Genomic DNA, 20,602 nt, shown 5'->3' on the forward strand with positions numbered 1-20,602 from the left:
ATTGCTCTTATTTGAAGTAGGTTTGTTATTTGTTTGAGTGCCTCCGCCCTTTGATTTGGTGGCAGGTTTGGCCTGCCATGTCTTGTTGGTAGTGTATGAAAATGGAATCTGTATCCTTTGTCTATTATGTCCAGTATCCATTTGTCCTTTGTAATATTGTGCCAATTTTGTGAGAATAAAGATAATTTTCCGCCCAAAGGTGCTTCTAATTGAGCCCTGGATGGCGGAGTCAAAGTCAAGTCATTGAGATTGTCCCTGCGGAGCAGTGGAAGGTCCTGCCCCACCTCTCTGGTTCGGAGGCTGCCATTGACGTCCTCTGTAGGAGCCTCGAGTTTGCCCTCTACCTCTGCCATGTCTGTTTTTGCCTCTTTGAAATTTGTCTGTGTCTGGAAAGGACCAATGTTTAGAAGGCCAATTCCTGCTGAATTTTGGAGGCTTTACCTGAAGGAAATCTTTGACTGTTTGCACTGATTTTGCCTTTTCCTCTATTTTCTTTAAAACCTCTTGTGCAGTAGCACCAAATAGCTTTTGTTTCTCTAGTGGTGCGTCCAAAAGCTTAATTTTCACATGGTCTGGCAATGTTTGTTCCTTTAACCAAGCATGTCTGCGTATGACCACACCTGTCATTGCTGCTCTACATGAAGCTTCCAATGCATCATATCCACACTGAAGGAAATGGTTGCTAACCTTCTGAGTATTATGAACCAATTCCTGCAACCCCTTTCTATCTAATGGTTCAGGGGAAGTCAATTTCTTTTGCAAGTCATCCAACATGTATTCCTGATACTGAATCATATGAAATTGACAATTTAATGCTCGCATAGAAAGGGTGGAAGATGTATATAGTTTCTTGCCCCACCTTTCTAAAGCCCTAGAATCTCTTTCCGAAGGAAGTGGATTCTTAGCAGTAGTGGAGGAAACCCCTTTAGGCCCCTGAGAGATAGTTTCAGGGTCAGCAGTATGGCCCTTGTACAGAAATTGATGTGTGTCTGGGACCCTGTAGTATCTGTCTGGCTTGACAGGAGCAGGGGGGAGGGAGTCAGGGGAAACACTAGATTCTAAGTACACATCATCTAAAACACTTAAAACTGGAGGAATAGCTAAGGGTCTATGCTGAGGTAGCTTTAAAAATTCCCTTAACCTTTTCCTAGAATCTGAGTATTCTTGGCCTTGCCATTTGAAGTGTTCCCTCATGGAATGAAGCATTTCCCAAAAGGAAAACTCCTCAGGAGGAGAAGCAGAGGGAATGGATTCCTCCGCATCAGAATCCTCATAGGCCGGGAAGGCCTCCTCCTGGTAGTCTGAATGTGCAGAATCACCTGAGGCCTCATCGGAGGACTGGGGATCTACCTGCTCAACCCCAGGCCTCTTGACAGAAGGCAGCTGAGAGCCTCTATCTGGATGTGGCTGAGAACCCCTAATTAAAGAAATAAGGTCCTCAGCTAAACTTAAAATTTGAGAACCAGAAGTGGATCCCAGAGAAACAGATCTTGGAGGGAGAGACTTAGCCTGTTTGGCAGCCTTAGCACGTGTGTAGGCCTTAATGGACATAGACACTGGAGGCCTGGCAGCCCCACGTGCTGGAGTAGTCTTATCCACTGAAATGGTGTTAGAAATATCCTGGGCTACGGTCTCAGAGGGGAGAACAGAAACCGGCACCGAGCTGGCCTCTGGTACCGAAGTAACCGGTAGGGCGGTGTCGTCGGTCTGTAGCGGTTGTGAAACCGGCTCAGAAGAGACCGAGACACTCGCGGTAGGCCTAAGCGTGGTGTCGGCCGAGCCCGCAGACTGCGGGTGTCGGTCCTTATCCTTCTGTTTTTTAGGTAAATGTGCTGTCGGAAGCTCCGACGGCATGATATAACAGAAATCTTCCCCAAAATAATCCTGTGCAAACTCTGCCCGACGCCTAAGAGTGCGTTTATTGAAAGAAGTACAAGCTGTACAGGCCGAGACGTTGTGTTCTGGGCCTAGGCAGGGTAAGCAGTAAGAGTGGAAATCCTTATGAGGTATTTGTTTCCCACAAGTTAAACAATTATTAACTTTTACAGTTTTATCTGACATCGGCTGAGGCAAGAAAAGGTCCCCAACGGGGTACTTAGCTTTTTTGAAGACTTCGGTAGCTGAAAACACAGGAGCTGGTTGACCGGCACTTGCGAACTGCTTCTGCTTCGGGCACCGTGCAGCAAGAAAGACTGAAGAAGATGGCGTCGGCTGACGCTTTTATACCCCAGGCGCTCTGACGTCAGGGAAAGGGCGACATCAGCCGACGCCGGACCCAGACTTTGGAATCCGGCCGACCGAAGGGCTGCCTGAGGCAGGACAACCCATATGTCAGGACTGCAGTTGCATCCTTGAAGGACATCTGCTCTACAGTAAAACAGTTTATATGAACGTTATTATAACTTTGTAGTGGTCACCACTTCAGCTGAAAATCTGATGTAATTTAGTTTTAATTTTTCCCTGATAAACACTTAACAATATTATTCCCAACTGGCCTAATTTTTGGAACAGCACCAGAAACCACAAAGAGAATACAATAAAATTTTGTACACATATAACATCATTTTCAGGTGTAATCAGGCAGTAATGAGTAAAACGTTCAGGACCACAGTGATAAGTATAATCCACTATGTCAAACATTCAGTTAGCATACAAAAAAATTGTATTTTAAGATTTACATGAAAATGTAGGTTAGCATACAAAAATTTAGTATTTTAAGATTTACAGAAAAAAAGTAAAAGATTAGTGTAACTACTACATATCTGGCAGTAGGCATTTTACAATATAAAAGATTACAGTCACATCTTTACTGTATCTTCTCTTCTACAAAAGACAACACGGTTTTCCTTCCGAGACTTCTCAGCATCAAATACTAGAAGGTGACTGGCTAAGGATTCATCTGGACCAGTGCAAATCAAAGACTTATTGTTTTCCTATTGTGAAGGAGAAGAAAAAAAAAAGAAAATTGTAAGACTGAAATGAAGCTAAAGTGAAAGACATTCCTAGTGACACACTGATCTGTAGTCTCATATCCCCAGTGACATCTGATTCAGACTGATGGTTTGAGGACAAAAAAAAATCTGCAGTTAGATGTGCTGCCAACAGCTTTCAGTATTCACAGAAGTAATGGAGCTCACTGAACACACATATGACAAGATGAACTTATTTCTAAACTACAAAAGTCTCAGTAAAAAGAAGTTATGTTCTTACCATAACGTTCCATGTGAATTGTTCATCTCGCCTTTGTTATTACGCACGGGTTCGGAGCCGACCCTCGGCTCCGAATCGGACACATCGCAAGCTCTGCATCTAAGAGAAGCTCGAGGTACAGTCCCTATCCCATGATCCCCTGCTGCTATCCCTGAGATCTAGTTTGCTACGAAACCAGACTTCAAGAATATAAGTGACCCTCTTGCCTACGCTTCCATTCACACGAAATCGTAACACTCAAATTATATATAGACAGGCATACAGTAATGAGCACACCTAAAAAGAAGCAGGTAGTGCCAGGTAACCAGACACCAGTCGTACTTGTTCTTCCAGGACGAGGAGGGGGACGGAGGGAGGGAATGTAACAACAAAGGTGAGATGAACAATTCACATGGAATGTTGTGGTAAGAACATAACTTCTGTATGTGAAATTGTTCGATCTCGCCATTTGTTCTTACGCACGGGTAGCGTCCCTAGCACCGCAACCCTGGGTGGCTCACGGAAGAACATTCCTGAGAACCGTGGAACCAAAGGAATCCCTGTCCCTGGAGGTCCTCTCCACTTTGTAGTGAGTAATAAACATATGAGGCTTGGCCCAAGTAGCCGCTGCACATATGGTATCCAAAGGCAAATGATCGGTGTGGGCCAGAGAAGTGGAAACAGCCCTGGTAGAATGAGCTTTAGGTTTGAATGGAAGAAACTGCTTGGAGGATGAATAGACAAAATTTATACAGTCTGACAGCCACTTGAATAACGTGCATTTTGTTACTGCCCGTCCTTTCTTATTGTCCGCATAGGAAACAAAAAGTTGATCTGATTTCCTACATTCCTTGGTTCTGTCCAGATAAAATCTCAGCTGTCTGTGGACGTCCAATTTGTGCAACATGTATTCCAATTTATTAGAATGGTTCCTGAAAAAAGTAGGAAGCTCAATGGATTGATTAATATGAAACACTGAACATACTTTCGGCAGAAAGGATGGGTTAGTACGCAAGGTGACCCTGTCTGGGTGAAAAACTATATACGGGGGTCTAATCGACAATGCCTGTAGCTCCGAGATTCTGCGAGCTGAAGTGATTGCCACCAGGAACAGGGTTTTCCAGGATAGATACTTAAGTGGACATGTTGAAGCTGGCTCGAAGGGTTCCAACATGAGTTGAGACAGCATTAAATTCAAGTTCCAGGGAAATACCGGGTTTTGTATGGGTGGCCTGAGATGAAAGGTACCCTTCATAAATGCTCTACAAAGTCTGTGGGACATAACTGTAGCTCCTCCTTCACCCACATGAAAATTAGATATGGCAGCTAGTTGAACTCTTATCGTGGACGTCGAGGCCCCTTAATGAAAGAGTGTGGAGAGAAATTCTAAAATTTTATGAATAGGGGCTCCAAAGGGTCTATACCTTGTCTGGAGGCCCAACAAACAAAACATTTCCACTTGCTCCTATACAGTTTTCTTGTGGAAGCTTTGTGGGAAGAAACTAAAATGTGTTGCACTGCTGGGGATGGAAGATCCGACCTGGCTAAATTGAGAAGTGGAGCAGCCGAGCTGTCAGTTTTAGGAACTGAAGAGATGGGTGAGGAACTCCTGACGAGTAGGTCAGCAGGTTCCTCCATCTGGTGAGCTTGAAGAAAGGGAAACCAGATCTGTCGAGGCCAAAATGGCACTATCAAGATGATGGTCCTTCCCAGACCTTTGGCTTTCTGTAGAAATTTGGGAATCAATGGAACAGGAGGGAAGGCATATAGGAGACCTGAGGGCCAATCGTGTACCTATGGGGCACCCCCCGGAGGGGGAAGCAGGGCGAAGTAGCTTCTGCATTTGGCGTTCAAGGGGGAAGCAAAGAGATCGCAGCAAGGCTGGCTCTATCTGCGGAAGATCTTCTCCGCAACTTGATTCTTGAGGGACCACTCGTGAGGCAACAGGATGGCTCTGCTCAACCTGTCCGCTATGTGCGTTGCTATTAGAAAGCATCCGGTGGACACAGCCCATTGCCAGATTCTCAGGGCCTCACTGCATAAGGGGTAAGACCTGGTTCCTCCCTGTTTGTTTATGTACCAGACTACTGACATATTGTCCGTCTGAATTGCCACTGTTCCCAGAGGTAAGGAGTCGTGAAAGTGTTGCAATGCCAGGAACACTGCTCTCAACTCCAGGATATTGATGTGCAGATTGTACTCTATTTTCGACCACTCTCCTTGGACTGTTCTCCCCTGAAAAAGTCCCCCCCATCCTATCAGGGAAGCGTCCATGGTTACTGTGGCTACGGGGGCAGGGAGCACAAACGGGCATCCTATCGTCAGTTCCTGATTGTTTATCCACCAACGGAGGTCCCGCTTGCAACTTTCCGTGCTCAAGACTCTGTGTGACAACGGTAACCGTTGGAATGACCACCGAGGAAAGAGGAGCCACTGGAGGATTCTCATGTGTATCCTCCCTAGGGGAACTGAAATAAGGGTAGCTGCCATCATGCCTAATACTTTCAAGACGTGTAATGCGGGAACTTTTTTTGTTTTGAAGAAGAATAGAGACCTGATCCCTCAGGACTGACACTCTTGCCTGAGGAAGTCTTACCACTGCTGCGGAGGTATCTAACTCCACCCCTATGAATAAGATATGCTGTGAGGACGACAAGGTAGATTTTTCGAAGTTCACTGTTATTCCTAAGCTGGAAAAGAGATTGATTGTATAGTCCCTGGCTTGTACTAGGTGATGCTTGGTAGTGGCAGTAAGGAGCCAGTCGTCTGGATATGGAAACACCCGGAATCCTCTTCATCTCAGACGAGACGCCACTACTACCATGCACTTGGTGAACACCCTGGGGGCTGAGGTGAGGACAAAGGGCAGAGCTCAAAACTGAAAATGACTGGCTCACAGCCAGAAGCGCAGATGATCTCTGGATGAACTGGCCATTTTTATGTGGTAGTACGCATCCTTGAGATCTATAGAGCACATCCAATCGTTCATTTGAAGAAACAGAAGAATCGATTGTAGCGTGACCATCCGGAATTTTTCCTTCTTCACGAAGTTGTTGAGTCTGCTGAGGTCCAGTATTGGCCCCCAGTCCCCTGTTTTCTTTGGAACTAAAAAGAACCTTGAGTAAGTTCCGGATCCTATTTGGTCCACCGGGACTGGCTGGATGACTCTTTTTTTCTAACAGCCTTTGTATTTCTATGGCTGCCTGATCCCGCAGAGCAGGTGGAACATCTGGGAATCTTTTTTGGGTGGGTGGTTTGTTCAGAAAGGGAATAGTGTATCCTCTGGTTATTATGCTTTCTACCCAGGAATCTGATGTGAGATTTAGCCAGGCCTCCGGGTATAAAGCCAAGCGACCCCCGACTGCCTCCAGAGCAGGACAGCCGGGCCTCCATTCAGGAGTGCTATACCTGTCTCCCTGGTTTTGCGGACCCCCTCTGCCTGGGCGGCGTCTTCCATTTCTTCCCCCTCCTCTGCCTCTGGAGGGGCGGTATCACTAGGTGCAGACTGGAAAGCTTCCCGAGTCTTCGGAACTACATTTTTCCGCCTCTTTGCCCTTTGGGGTACGGTCTAGAGGGGGTGGAAAAAACGGACCCCTACGGCAGACAGGGTCTTTCCTTCTTACTCGCACCTAGTGAGTGTCTCCTTCACTTTGGGCCCAAACAAGGAGGTGCCATCAAAGGGGGCATTAGCAAAGGAAGACTTGAAGGCTTCCACAAAGGAGCACAGGCACATCCAGGATTGTCTCTGCAGAGCAATCGCTGAGGTTGCTGCCCTACTCGAACCCTCGGCCGCATATGAAATGAGCCTCATGGACGAGTTAACTATCGAAGTAAGGGTGTTGAGCTGTGCTGTCACCTTGTCTGAGACAGCAGCATCTGTGTTACCCTGGAGAGTATCTCCCAACTCCTTAATGAGATCTTTCTGAAGGCGCGTAAAATGCGTAAGGTAGTTCAGCGATCGCATGGCAAAAGTCGCTGAGCTAAAAACGCGCTTCCCATACCTGTCCATAGTCCTAGAATCCTTGTTAGGAGGATGGACAAGAGGAAGATGCTTCAGACATTTACTTTCTGGTAGCTGCCGCCACCACCATAGCATCGACTGGGACTCCCTTGGTAAGGTAAGCTTTATCTTGGGGGGCAGTAATATATTTGTTTGGTCTCCGAGGGACTGGTTCCACAGTATCAGGAGCCTCCCACACCCTTCGAGCTATTAAACCCATTAACTCGTTGAAGGGCGGAGTCACCCAGGAAGTGGAAGGTTGAGCCACAAAGGCCTTCAGCAACACCAACTCATCCTCAGTGGGGGCAAGTGTCTGCCAGCCACCCCTCTGTTTTAGAATTTCTAGGATGCCTGCAAATGAGACATCCTCGGGGGAGGATCGTGGGGACCTCTCTGACTCATCCAGGTCGGTGTCCGATGTCAATGATTCCTGTGGGAAATCAATGTGCCTCCTCTTGCACAATTTCTTCCTCAGAACTTCATCAGAGGTGGCATCTGGTGAAGCTTCCGAGGAACAGGGGACACCTGCTGGGGCTGGCTGAGGCATTGGGTCTCTACACTTGGCGGGGATCAAAGGTACAGAAACAGAACTCAGTCCCTTCGGGGGAGGAGAAGAGGTATCTGATGATGTGAGTATCTGGCCAGACAAAACCTTCCTCATGGCGTCGAAGGCACCGGAGCCCTGGGCCGAGGACTCAACCAGATCCAAAGAACATGGTAGCTTCCCGGGCACCGGGACCACGGGCTCCAACCCAGAAGACGGAGCCAAACTAATCTGCACCGAGGCCCCGAGGGGGAGAGTCGGTACCGAAAGCTCAGTTCGGCTCTCCACCCCGGAACCCAGGAGAGAACGTCGGCTCCGAGACCCCTTGGACTCCGAGGGTGTCGAGGTTAATGGTGCCGAGGATAGCTTTGGCTCTGGGGGATCCACAATTATCAGCTCCTCGACTCCTGGCTCCGATGACTCCATGGGTCTCGAAGGAGGATCTACAGATGTGACGGGGAGGGCTTCAAGTTTCGAAACCAACTGGGACGAAACCACAATAAGTTTGGACAGAGCCATGTTCTCCACAAGCTTCTGCACCACTTGATCCACATCGGTGTCCGGCATTGCCCTGGGAGAATGGGTCGAAGGGGCCGAAGAGGTCACCGAGCGAAGGATTGAAGACGGAAGTACCTCTGACACTGGCTCCAAGACCTGGGCCTCGAATCAAGACAACCGTTCGATGCTTGGTTCCAAGGTCTGTGGAGCCGGCGATCGAATCTTAGCCGAGGTACTCGGAACCAAAGACTTGGGCTCCGATACCTTCGAAGACTTCGACCCCTTCGAAGGCTTCGATGCCTGGTCCGCCTTATCTAAGGACACTTGAAATTCTTGCTTTAAAAGGCCCCTCTCGATGAGCTTCCTGCGCCTCTCCATCATGACCCTTCCACTAAAGGAGTGACGGATAGAACAATCCTCCTGAAGATGGAGAGGGCCAAGAAAGTAGACGCAAGAGGTATGATTGTCTGTAATGGACATTTTTTGACCACATTGACAGCGCTTAAACCCTGATTTGGCTTTCTCTGACATGTTTAAAGCTAAGCACTAAGAAAGTATAAATGTATCTATTATAGAAAAAACACACTAAACTGTATATATATATATATATATATATATATATATATATATATATATATATATATATATATATATAGCAAAGATATATAAATCTGAGAAAAAAAAATTCTGCCAGAGCCCTGACATATATAAAAGGCCTAAAGACTAAGAGCAGTCGCTCCTACAACTACGATTAAATATCAGGAGGTATATATATATATATATATATATATATATATATATATATATATATAAAACACACACTATCTAATCTCTACTAAACTTTTACAACTAACTATTAAGCAAGACTAATGATTTCAGAAATAATAACAAAAGTTTTACTGGCCCGAGCTTTCTCTCGACGCGACCTGTTGCAGCGGCAAACTAGATCTGAGGGATAGCAGCGGGGGATCATGGGATAGGGACTGTGCCTCGAGCTTCTCTTAGATGCAGAGCTTGCGATGTGGCCGACTCGGAGCCGAGGGTCGGCTCCGAACCCGTGCGTAAGAACAAATGGCGAGATCGAACAATTTCACATTGAATATTTAGAAACAGCTGATGTAACACTAATTGCCCTTCTGGGGTTTTCTTTGTCTGAATTTTTTTAAGGAATGAAGGGTTTTGTTTACTGTATATACATGTATATATATTATGGCAGTTGAAGCAAGGCTTAGTGGTGCAGGCTTTAGTTCCTGTGCTACAGGGTTTGATTCCCTCAGCCCTCATTTACCTCCTGTGTGACCAAATATTGCTCATGGGTTACCTCTGAAAAGGAACTGTGTCCAGCGTACTTACCTGGCTAATAAACAGAATTATTATTATATCTGTCTATGGGGTACTATGCATTGATCAGTCATAGTAAATGCAACATTTGGTACTTGCCAGGTCTGTACACCACATGACACAATACTCACCACATAAATCCACCTTAATTCACCAATAAAATACTAAAGTATTTAGCTTAGCCAGAAAAAAATATATAAAATATGTAGTTACTGAGTGCATAAGCCAAACAGACTGGAAAAACAGGAAAGTGTACAACTGCAAAACTGTACCAAACTAGCACAGCTGTATCATTGTCAAATGGGGCCTAGGTAGGGTAATGGTCCAGCCCCCCCCCCCATCCATTACTTGGCTGTTTATCTCCAGTTACCATAAATACTGTTCAAACCTGTCAGTGTCCATACTATTTTCTTCTTTACGTCTAGAATGATTAGAGATATTTAAAACTTTTATTTCAAAATTTATAACACAAACACTGGTAGCAATTTGCTAAACAAAACAATACAGTCTCACAATGCAAACAGACTTAACATAACAGTAAACTTTGAAACTCACATTCATTGAAACTACACTGAAACCTACACTCAAAGAAAATGCATCTGGCCAGTGGTGGATTAAGTTTACCTCTGGGCTGTTTTCAAACCATAGCCCCCTTTCACACATTTTTATGAACATGCATACATGCATGTGTTCTTTGATGCACCGTCCTTATTTGTATTAAATATTATCCCTCAAATAATACAGCAGCACTTAGAGTGTGTTTTAAATTTGTAGGTTTGTACATTTTTCCAGTAAGCAATGTAACAAAATGCATGAACCAATAATGACAGAACTACCCATTATAGAACATTAAGATTGAGGTACTATTGTTAGTCATAGCCAGATTGTCAACAATGGAGATAGTAATAGGGTTAATTTTTTGATGCATTACACAAGTAATGTTTATATTTTTTGCAACATAGTGAAAAAAAAAACTGGCCAGTTTTACTATCAGATACTAAGACAGGAAGTATTGTTGGTCAACATCCACATTTTGTCTTGAAGAATAAACAATCTCTGAAGAGACTGTTATGCTATGGCAAGAAACAGAAGGTAAGAGGGCAGATACAGAGGGGGACAACACCACGTGGTGGATGTAATTTTTGTCAGTGTACAGATTGCAGAAATACATTCATGTATCCTGTGACTAATCAGGTGTTTGACTTTAGGTTCAATGCCAATTGCTCTACTGCCAATGCTGTTTATTTAGCTTGCTGCCAAGCATGTACATGTTTTTATATAGGTAAAACCAACAGATTGTTAAAAGATATAGTCAGAGAACATCTACTAGCCATTAGGAATAAAGATTTAAGGAATGCGCTAGCAAGACATGTACAGGAAGACGAAGATGTACACAAATTTAAGTTTAGAGTGCTTGAGAGCATTGCCACCCGGCAACATTTGGGAGACATCAAAAACTTTACAGAACAGTGTGAGACTAAATGGATAATCAGGTTTCGAGCAGATGCAAATCCAGGGTTAAATGGCTGTGTACCTTTACAGCGTGTTCTCAGGGCTCGTGATTTATTTAAATAGTATCAAGAATAATTGATCATGTGACTGAGATTATTTGAAGTACTGGCTTAAGACAGCTCTTTTTAATCATTTTTATTGGTCTGAAGAAGTACTCAGTTGGGCATGAAAGTGCATACCTTTTTATTTTATTTTTAATTAAAGCTGCTTTTTCATTACTTGGTGCTGTTGTGGTTGGTTCTGTGGCTTACTTTTTGGAATTTTGTTCTTTGTTATCTCGCAGACCTCCTCCTGTTTGCTGTTATTTTTGACAACATAACTGATACATGTGTGTATGTGTGTATATATATATATATATATATATATATATATATATATATATATATATATCCCTCCATGTAGGGACCACTGCAGAATCAGAATGCTACAATACAGTGGATTATGATTGCTGCTACAATCATAATCAGGTTATTCATGAAATCAGAATGCTACAATACAGTGGATTATGATTGCTGCTACAATCATAATCAGGTTATTCATGAAATTCCCCTTGACAGTGAAGCTCTAGAGGTCCTGGCATCCATGTAAAGAATACTTAAAGTAGGCTATGATCACAGAGTCCCAACAATAATACTTTGTAGTTCATGGAGCTTTACCTACTCCCATGTATTACAAAGTGTAGTAAAAAATGTGTATTAGTGCTTTGTGTTTTACAAGCTTGAAAGCTATAAACCACTTACTGCTGAAACACAGAGAGAGCAGCTACCACATAAGATATGGCGGGAAGCTGTTAAACCCTTTTTCTGGACTTTTACTAAAAAAGGTCTGCATGAAGTATGAAGTGTTTAGCAACTTCCCACCTCTCTTCTCTGGTGGCCACTGACCACTGTTTATGCTCTAGTGCGAGGTTAGAGACTATAGGTTCATAGGACAATACTAGGCTATTGGTCCAGGGGCCCTTATAAGCCTAGCCAAGAATTTCATCCATGTTTCCATAGAGGCAGCACCTGTTTTCCCTGTCCAACAGGGACACAGGTGGGATCCCAGGGGTATATTTTCTGTTTCACATCCAGTCGTCCAGGTTCCTCTAAAAGAGGGATAGTGAGGTACTCTGCTTGACATGGAGAGGAAGTGGTAAGATGTACTTCACAAAAAGCTTGTTACACACCTTTCTTATGTCAGAAATGTGCTTACTAAGCCTGCCTTTTCCTTGACTTCAAAGCGTACTTATGACATTCCATGTACTACATGGTTGCTTTCCTGCTGTACTGTTGTTATGATTTTCACATAACTGTAGAACTGCAAGGGTACTAATTCTTAAGGTAATATTAAAGTTAAGGCCACATTACTAGAATGCTTATCTTATTCTTTGGAAACAATCACCTTGATAAGTTTAAAAGCCTTGTAAAGCATGACGAGAAATGACAGCTTCTTTCAGCTGGGAAGTCATCAGAAATTATGAATCTACAAAATAGTCACCAAAACAGCACATTATTGTAGGATTATAATCTGATTAGAATGTTAGATAGGTCCCTCCACCCAGTTCCCATTTCTACCAACAAAAGACATATCCAAAAATTAAAACCTACTTGTCTGGCCCTGACCAAATATCAGTTGAGTTTATCAAGACTGCAGCCAGTCAGCTAGCTTGCCTAGTTTCTATTGTAATAAATTGATTAATCAGAGAAAAATGTGCCCCAGCTCTGTGGAAAAAAATCTTTCTTCTTCTTGCCATTACACAAAGGTGGATCATCCATGGAGCTCTCCAACTACAGACCTGTAGCACTATGATCTCTCTTTTCAAAAAAATCCTTGAGAAGTGCATTCTCATACTGTGTCTTAAATGCAGCAATGAAAACAACCTTCTTTTGCTAACGTCATATGGTTTTCAGCCCAGCCCTACCACCACTACTGTCCTACTAAGCTTTAACACTGTAACCATTTTAGAAATGCAGGCAACCTGTCGGCAATACCTTTCCTTGACTTCTTAAAGGCCATTGATACTGTCGCCAGCAACTTTTACATAAACTCTCGCCAAAAAGTCTTACAGTCTTCACTTCAGTGGTTTCATAGCTGTCTACCAAGTAGACAAAAGGCAGAATGAGTTTTCTTTCTTTCTATCTTGACCATAAGTTGTCCCTCAAGGATCTATACTTTACCCCTTAGTTTTCAATTTATTCATCAATGATCTCCATACAATTGCCACACAAGTACAGTTTAGTATACAGATGATTCATGTCTTATCTGCTCTGCCAAACAGCTTTTCACATTTCAGGAACTAACTCAAAATATTTTCCTCTACTGACACCTGGCTTGAGAAATCCCATCTCTTACTAAACTCTAAGAAGACCATACTAATAATCTTCATTATTAAACAATTATTACAGCAAAAAAACACTCTTCACAATAACAGCTGCTGACACCCCAAAAACAGAACTTTCGTCACACTTACCAAACTACTAGGCATAACCATAAACCCTCTATAAGTCTTACCTTACTAACACAGCTAGAAAAAACATAGCTGCAATGCATCTTGTTCTATCATTCCTTTGTGCCTGTCCCATATTCACCAACCTTCAAAACGCTCTGAATGCTAAACTTCCATTAATGTAAAATGTACTGCTGCCTATCATTCAAACTGCTTAACTGGCTTGAACTGTCACACTCTTACATACACTCATCCACTCAAAACCCACAAACTCATATACAACCCAGAAAGTTGTTAAACTACTACTTACCATAATCAAATTACATAATTCACCAGGTGACTCACTGTATTCAAACCTCATCTCAAAAGTGTGGAATTCAGTTCTACTATCCTTAAAGAGCAACTGATAACTTAAAATCTTTCAAATAACAACTTAAGCAGCATTTCACAAACCCATTGTTCTCTTGCTCAAAATCAGTCTAAATGAAACAATAAATACCTCCCAACTAATTAATTAATGATATATTATTTTCCTTTTGCTTACTTCATTTCTTCAACTCAAACTCCTCTGCTGTTCCTACTTTTCCCACTACTACATCCCAATAAATCATCTCCCCTGCCTGCTACTTTACAACTCTCTCATCTCCCCTCACCCCTATGAATCTCTCCTTTCCTACAGCCTCACAATTCTGTCCTTCTCTCATGGACGCAGTACTTTATACTTCATTACCATTTCTGTCTTTCAGGCGCTGACCCTGTTCCTGTACCCAATCACTTGCTCACTCCAAATCAGACCTAAATAGCTCTCTGGTATCTTCTGCCATCAGCTCATATTTCATCCTTCTTCTGCATCTCCTCACTTCCAGTTCCTTGACTTACCCGGCCGGCTATCCCATTGACACTGTCAGGATAATTCTCTCTCCTCCTCCTTACTAAAGCTAGTATTATTCCCAGTAATTACAGCAGTTGCAAACCTAAAGTGAATATAGTAGCATATTTCAATAATTGTTCTAATGTATTATAACAAATGATTGAATATTATAATCTTATTGTAGCTGTGAATTTCTGTTTCTCCCATACTCTTCTGTACTTTCTCTAATATTTCATTTTCTTACAGAAGTACTTATTCTTACAGAAATTCTTATTCTAACCTTCTTGTACATATTTCTGTTAGATTTATTTTTCTCTGTGTATTAATAAATTCTCATACATATAATAATGTTCTTTGTTATTAAGATGTGTACATAAATGTATGGTTACATAATGCCTACTTTCCCTTTTGTTGTATATATTTTGTGTTACATTTTGGAGTTCAGTTTGGAACATTCTGCATTGTCTACTTTATCATTTTGTATCAGATGTCATTTATTGGAGCTTTTTTCCCTATGTCTCCACTGAAAAGGAACTTTGCCCAGCCAAAATTTCCTGGTAAACAAATGTAAAATATACAATTAAATGAATAACATGAGGTTATATGGGACAGTGGAGTTTCATGTGAAAAATCAAAGAGTTTTGAGTAAAGTGAAAGAGATGAATTTAATGTATATCTAGAAAGAGGAAAAAGTAGGGGTACATTTCTGAGGAATTATATTAAGCAAGTGAGTAGGCTTGATTAATTTTTGATAGATTATCAAATTGGTGGGGGAGATGGAAAAAGCTTAGTTTACATACTGAAGTATTTTGTACTGTAGCGTGGTAGTACTGAAGTGGATGGGGCAAGAGGAGGATGCTAAAATATGAAACTGAAACCCACATAAGAGGTGGGAAGTGAACAGTATAAAGTGGCTTAAGGATAAGGGTTAGCAGTTGATGGAAGAAGATAGTGTAGATGATGATATGACAGCATGGAGGGACAAAATCATAGGTTAGATATGGAAAGTAGGGAGAGAGTGTACAGAATCCAAAGAGAGGAAAAGCAGTCGAGTACTGCTGTAAAGTGGAAGAAATCATCAAAATAAAGAAAGGAAAATAGAGCATAAGCTTTACAGGAGGAAATACAACCCTTGGAGGAATCACAACTGTAGGCAGAGATAGGGAGGGGTGAAGCTAGATCATCTGTCAAGGGGGAAAAGGATGTGAGACTTCTCATGCAGAAATTAAATACAAGTGCAGAAAAGTGCAAATTATGCCTTTAACACACAGGCTTGCAGATCAGGTGTCAATTAATTCAGATGTAAGGAAGGAATTTTTGGTTTATGCTAGTTGATATACTTCAATACGTGTGCTATGTGGCGGGTTTGATGAGTGGCAGGGAATAAGCTTGGAAAGTGAAGACAGGTAGAGTGCATCAGAAATTGGGGGAAGAAGAAGTGATTCCAGAACTGAAATGCATAAAGGCAGGTAAAGCTGGAGGGTCGGGTATGGTTTCTGCTAGGCTACTATATACTGGTCTGACTGGAACTGAGGTAGGAGTTGGTGGGAGGAAACAATCAACAAATCAAATGTATTGTTACTTTTTTTTATGTAATACAAATGCAAAGTTTTTTTTTTTTTTTTTAGAAAGGTAATCAGTGACAAAGTTGTGGGAGTTTCTGCCTAAGGTGATAGAAATCCATTAGGCTGAGTTTGTCAGAGATTAATTGTCAATAGATTACTGGTGTCTTTTTTTTCCTTTGTGGTTTTTCTCAGCTGTTCCAGATGGACATCAAGCCTACTCATATCAGCCATATCCATGTGCTCCCTGCCCTGGGTATTCCACAATGAGGGTGCAGCCATTGTAGACAATCTCAACATTGATTTGTATCCTCAATGCATCCTACCAACGAAGATGTATTGATTATACCTATCTCTTGTGGATGAAAGAAGACAACCAACACAATCTCAGTGAATATAATGTCCTTTCAAATATGTCAGTATTCAATGCAACATAAACAAGATGTTTTGGAAAGCTATAGGTTCCTCTCCAAAAGAATTCCCTACCTAAGGAACAAACTTCACTTGCATGTCAGATAATATAACACATTGTCATCTTTCAAGTTCTGCCTTGATGGTTGGATAGAAACCCACAAATTTACTCCTGGGTTAAGTAGTATTGTCCTTGTTCAGTGGAGTAGCAAATCTAGCTACTAAACACTCTAAATTGCATGACTATGTTCCATATGGTCACTCAGCCCACCTTAACCTATAAACCTATAAGAATTATTGCAGTTACATTCCATAGCATAAAGTTTCCTAATTTCAAATCTAGTCATGATTGTAAAGATGTTTAGGAATTACTACAACATATAGAAATATCTGTGAGAAACAGAGATGTCAAAGGTAATGATAGAACAAGCATGTAAATTAATGACTTTTACAACAGTTGAGGAAATCCTGGAAGCAATGAATGGTCAGACACAAAGTAAAACACTACCCAGTGGTGGCTTGCTTATAAAAATATGGTTAGGAGCGTCCCTGTAATAGACTAGTCCCTGTAATAGGGTACCTTTTTGGCTAGGCTTATATAGGTCCTAGGGCCAACAGCCTAGTACCTACCTATGAACTTGTCAAAAGAGGGTCAAGATCAGTGATGTCATCTTCCTAAAGACTCATTTCCCTTACTAAATCATGACTACAACATTTTTATTTATATTACAGCAGTGACATTGACAAAATGCATGCCAGACATAATTGAAAATGATCACTGTGGCTTTGTAGGGGATAGCAGACATTCAATAAAATATTAAAGACAGGGTCATCAATGAAAATTGCACCTGAAAATCATGACAAGTTAGTGATAGTAAGTTTAGATGCAGATAAGGCTTTCAATAGAGGACAACAGTACTCTGTAATAAAAGTTTTGAAAACTTTTGGGATTACAAAACAATCTGTGGACTTCGTCGTGGCAATATACCCTGATTCTATACCTCAGATAAAGATACGCTGTAGCATTTTGCTCCCTTGTGAAACTATGGTGGGATACATTAAGGCTGTTTGCTGTTGCCAATTTTATTTGCCCTTAACTTAGAGGCATTGATTGAGATGAAATATAAATCTATTATAAGGTAATATAAGACTGGGGTAAAGGGGAGTGAAGCTCCCATTTATTTACACATGTTAACTCTAACTCTACCCCTGCTGCTAACCCAATCCTATGTAGTACATTACTAAAAACCCTTTCCCTAATGGTTCCACTATGCAAAGTGTGTCTGTGAGTTAGTGGCCAGTTTTTTCCCCTAACTTGATGGTAAAGAAGACCATCTATTTTCATTTGGTGATTGCTGTATTTTCCTTTCGGCAAATGTGTTGTCAGTGTACAGTTATCAATATAATGTGTATTGATGTTCCTGCTCTTGGATAATTAATACTTTATTCCTAACAGATTTGTAAGAAGAGCATTTAATGTATTTAGAGAACTGAAATATAAGGTACTGGACAAAATGTGGCAACAACAGAAGTGGAAATAGGTATTAAATGTTGGCGCCTATGTTAGTTGCCAAGATATGTCACTAAATCCAGGAAGTTTTTGAATCTTTGGTTAGAAATGTTCACATAAAACTGCTTATACTCCAGCAGTGTTGTGAAGGATGTATTCTCTGTCAGATATCATGCTTGGGCTGTGTTACAAGAACTCATGGGACAGGGAACTGCATATTTTTGGTCCTGCTAGAGGCTCAGCATACATCAAGTCAAAAGGTTATTGAAAAAGCTGCATTGTGAGGCAAGAATGCCCACTACTTCATCCATAGTTCAATTATACTGCAAATTAGCAAAGTTGAGAAACAAAATGAACATTTATAACTTGATAATGACAGTCACTAAAATGCAATAACTATGAGTGAAAATCTATGAACCTTTAATTGAAAAGTAACATATACTGGAGAGACCACAGAGGTTCCTGACCAGGAAAATCCAGGGTCTCAAACACCTGTCCTGTACTGACAGGCTAAAAGCCCTCTACTCAGTCTCATACAAGGCCACCTCAGACCTGGCCTTGATGGAGTTGCTGCATATCCGTAAGTCAAAATCCACTCACGCTACCCACATGCAATGCCTCAACCTGGTCTGTGACATTAATAGAACTTGTCAGCGGGATGGATTTCTGTCTCAAAGATTCCCCCATCTATGGAATAGACTCCCTGCCCATGTCAAGCATAGTACCGCTCTAGCCCTCTTCAAGAGGAACCCGGATGACTGGATGGGAATCAGAAAATACACCCCTGGGATCCCGCCTGCGTCCCTGCTGGACAGGGGAAACAGGTGCTGACTTTGTGGGAACATGGGCAAATTTCGTGGCTGGGCTTATAAGGGCCTCCAGGCTAATAGCCTAGTATCATCCTATGAACCTATACTGGTTATGAGGCTGAAAAGACAGAATGTATAAAGTATAAGGGCACAAATATATTCTTGGCACAATTTTGTATTCAGATGGTTGCTGAGGGATACATATTAGGAATCTGGTAGATAGGGTAGAGGATTAAGGCTCTGATCTGTTAATGAACTGCCTCCTGTAGCTAAGATTATAGGGTTCGATTCCTTCCACCTCTGCTTGTCTACTGTGTGACTATGAGCAAGTCATTTAACGACACAGTCCTCTTGGACTTCCCATGAAAAGCGACATTTGTGTCTTGAACAAAATAAAAAAAAATCATTGTACAGAATGGACCGGAGACATATTGAAATACAGCCAACTGCTCAAACTGAAGAGATGAAAGGAAGGGACTGAACTTGATGCATAATGGTTTTACTTGACTGACAGCAAGACATGAGGAAAGCAAAAAAAAAAAAAAACAAACATCGTGAAATTAAGTTTATTTTCATGTTCTTGGTGTATACAATGTTTCTCCGTGTTTGGATGCAGAGTGGACAAATACTGTTACTTCTTAAAGTTATGTTGAACTGAGGAAGTGACAAAAGAATCAGCATTAGAATACTAGGACAAACAGGTAACTCATTCAGGAGGTGGACTTTGCAGAGTGCCAGCTACTGTGGATAATGAAAGATCAGAACCTGGATGTCTTCAGTCAGTAAAACTGGCATCTTTCATTACAGGCCCAAGGTATGGGATAATAGAGAGATTTTCCTTCTTATTCTCCAAATAGATGTTAACATACTTTTATGAGGGCAAAAAGTTAATTTTTGGAGTTCATGAGGTTGAATGCTTCTTCAGAGAAGGGGTGTCTCAAGAGGGAGGTAGACTGGTTTTGGGTGACTGCAAAATCACATTCAAAAGATCTAGTTGAAGGAAATGCATCCATATATTAGCTTCAAATTACAGATTTCCAAATCATGCATACCTATGATTTTTGGCATCACCAAGATTCATACAAAATGTGTATGACCCTCTTCTATGACTGACAATTTTTTGCTGCAGGGTTCTAAGATGGAACCCCTTGCCATCTTTATTAATGAAAAAACAAGACCTTTTTCCTTTTCATTTCCAGGACTTTTAGCTTTGCTGGAGTTTTCATTTTGTTTTTACTGACTGGTTGTTCAGTGACCTTCTCGTTTAATGTTTTAATTTGTTTTTGGGATATTTTTGCAGTGACCCTAATGATAATGGACATCAGCTGGGTATAACAGCTCTGTGTTTCTTATGCTTAGTCAAACACTCTGCTTGTGCTGTGCTGACGAGGTCATAACCAGACCAAAATATGCATATCCACATCTAGTGGGCTTTGGCTTTACTGGCCTGAAATTGTCCATTAAAACGACGAAACAAGTCATGGGCATTCAGAATCGCCAATTAGCTGAAACACCTGATGTTCATAAGGGTCATTTGCATATATCCCATGTGCCTCTGATACAAGAGGTTTGGGAGGTCACTCAGTGGAAGTTCTAGCTTTGCTGGAGTTTTCATTTTGTTTTTACTGATTGGTTGTTCAGTGATCTTCTCACTTAATGTTTTAATTTCCAGGACTTCTCAAAGATTCCTGTGACTTTTTGGGGCAAATCAGATGGTTGGTTTATGAGGAGGGCAACTTGCTTGGTACCAGCGTTGCCAAGGGTTTGTTTACTATAATCCCTCACAACATGAACCTGCAATGGTTCCAACAATACATCAGAATTAAAAGATCATTCTAAAGACATGCGTCTGGAGCTTTTCTCCCCAGCCCTCCACTGAAAATGGGCTCTGTCGACTTTCCTGGTACACAAATGTTAAATAAAAATA

At 41.8% G+C, this 20,602-nt stretch overlaps 1 protein-coding gene across 1 annotated transcript in view; it reads right to left on the minus strand.

The window, feature by feature from the left end:
• Positions 1 to 2,297: 2,297 nt before the first annotated feature.
• LOC122795000 overlaps positions 2,298 to 20,602 on the minus strand; it is a 1,473,143-nt gene continuing 1,454,838 nt past the window's right edge. The window contains exon 8 of the mRNA XM_044063587.1: positions 2,298 to 2,933. Coding sequence (XP_043919522.1) covers positions 2,799 to 2,933 — 135 coding nt within the window. The 3' untranslated portion in view covers positions 2,298 to 2,798. The remainder of the gene's footprint in view (positions 2,934 to 20,602) is intronic.

This window comes from Protopterus annectens, chromosome 2.part1 (genome assembly GCF_019279795.1).
Source record: "Protopterus annectens isolate FY-2018-M chromosome 2.part1, PAN1.0, whole genome shotgun sequence".
In the NCBI taxonomy this organism is placed as follows: domain Eukaryota; kingdom Metazoa; phylum Chordata; order Ceratodontiformes; family Protopteridae; genus Protopterus; species Protopterus annectens.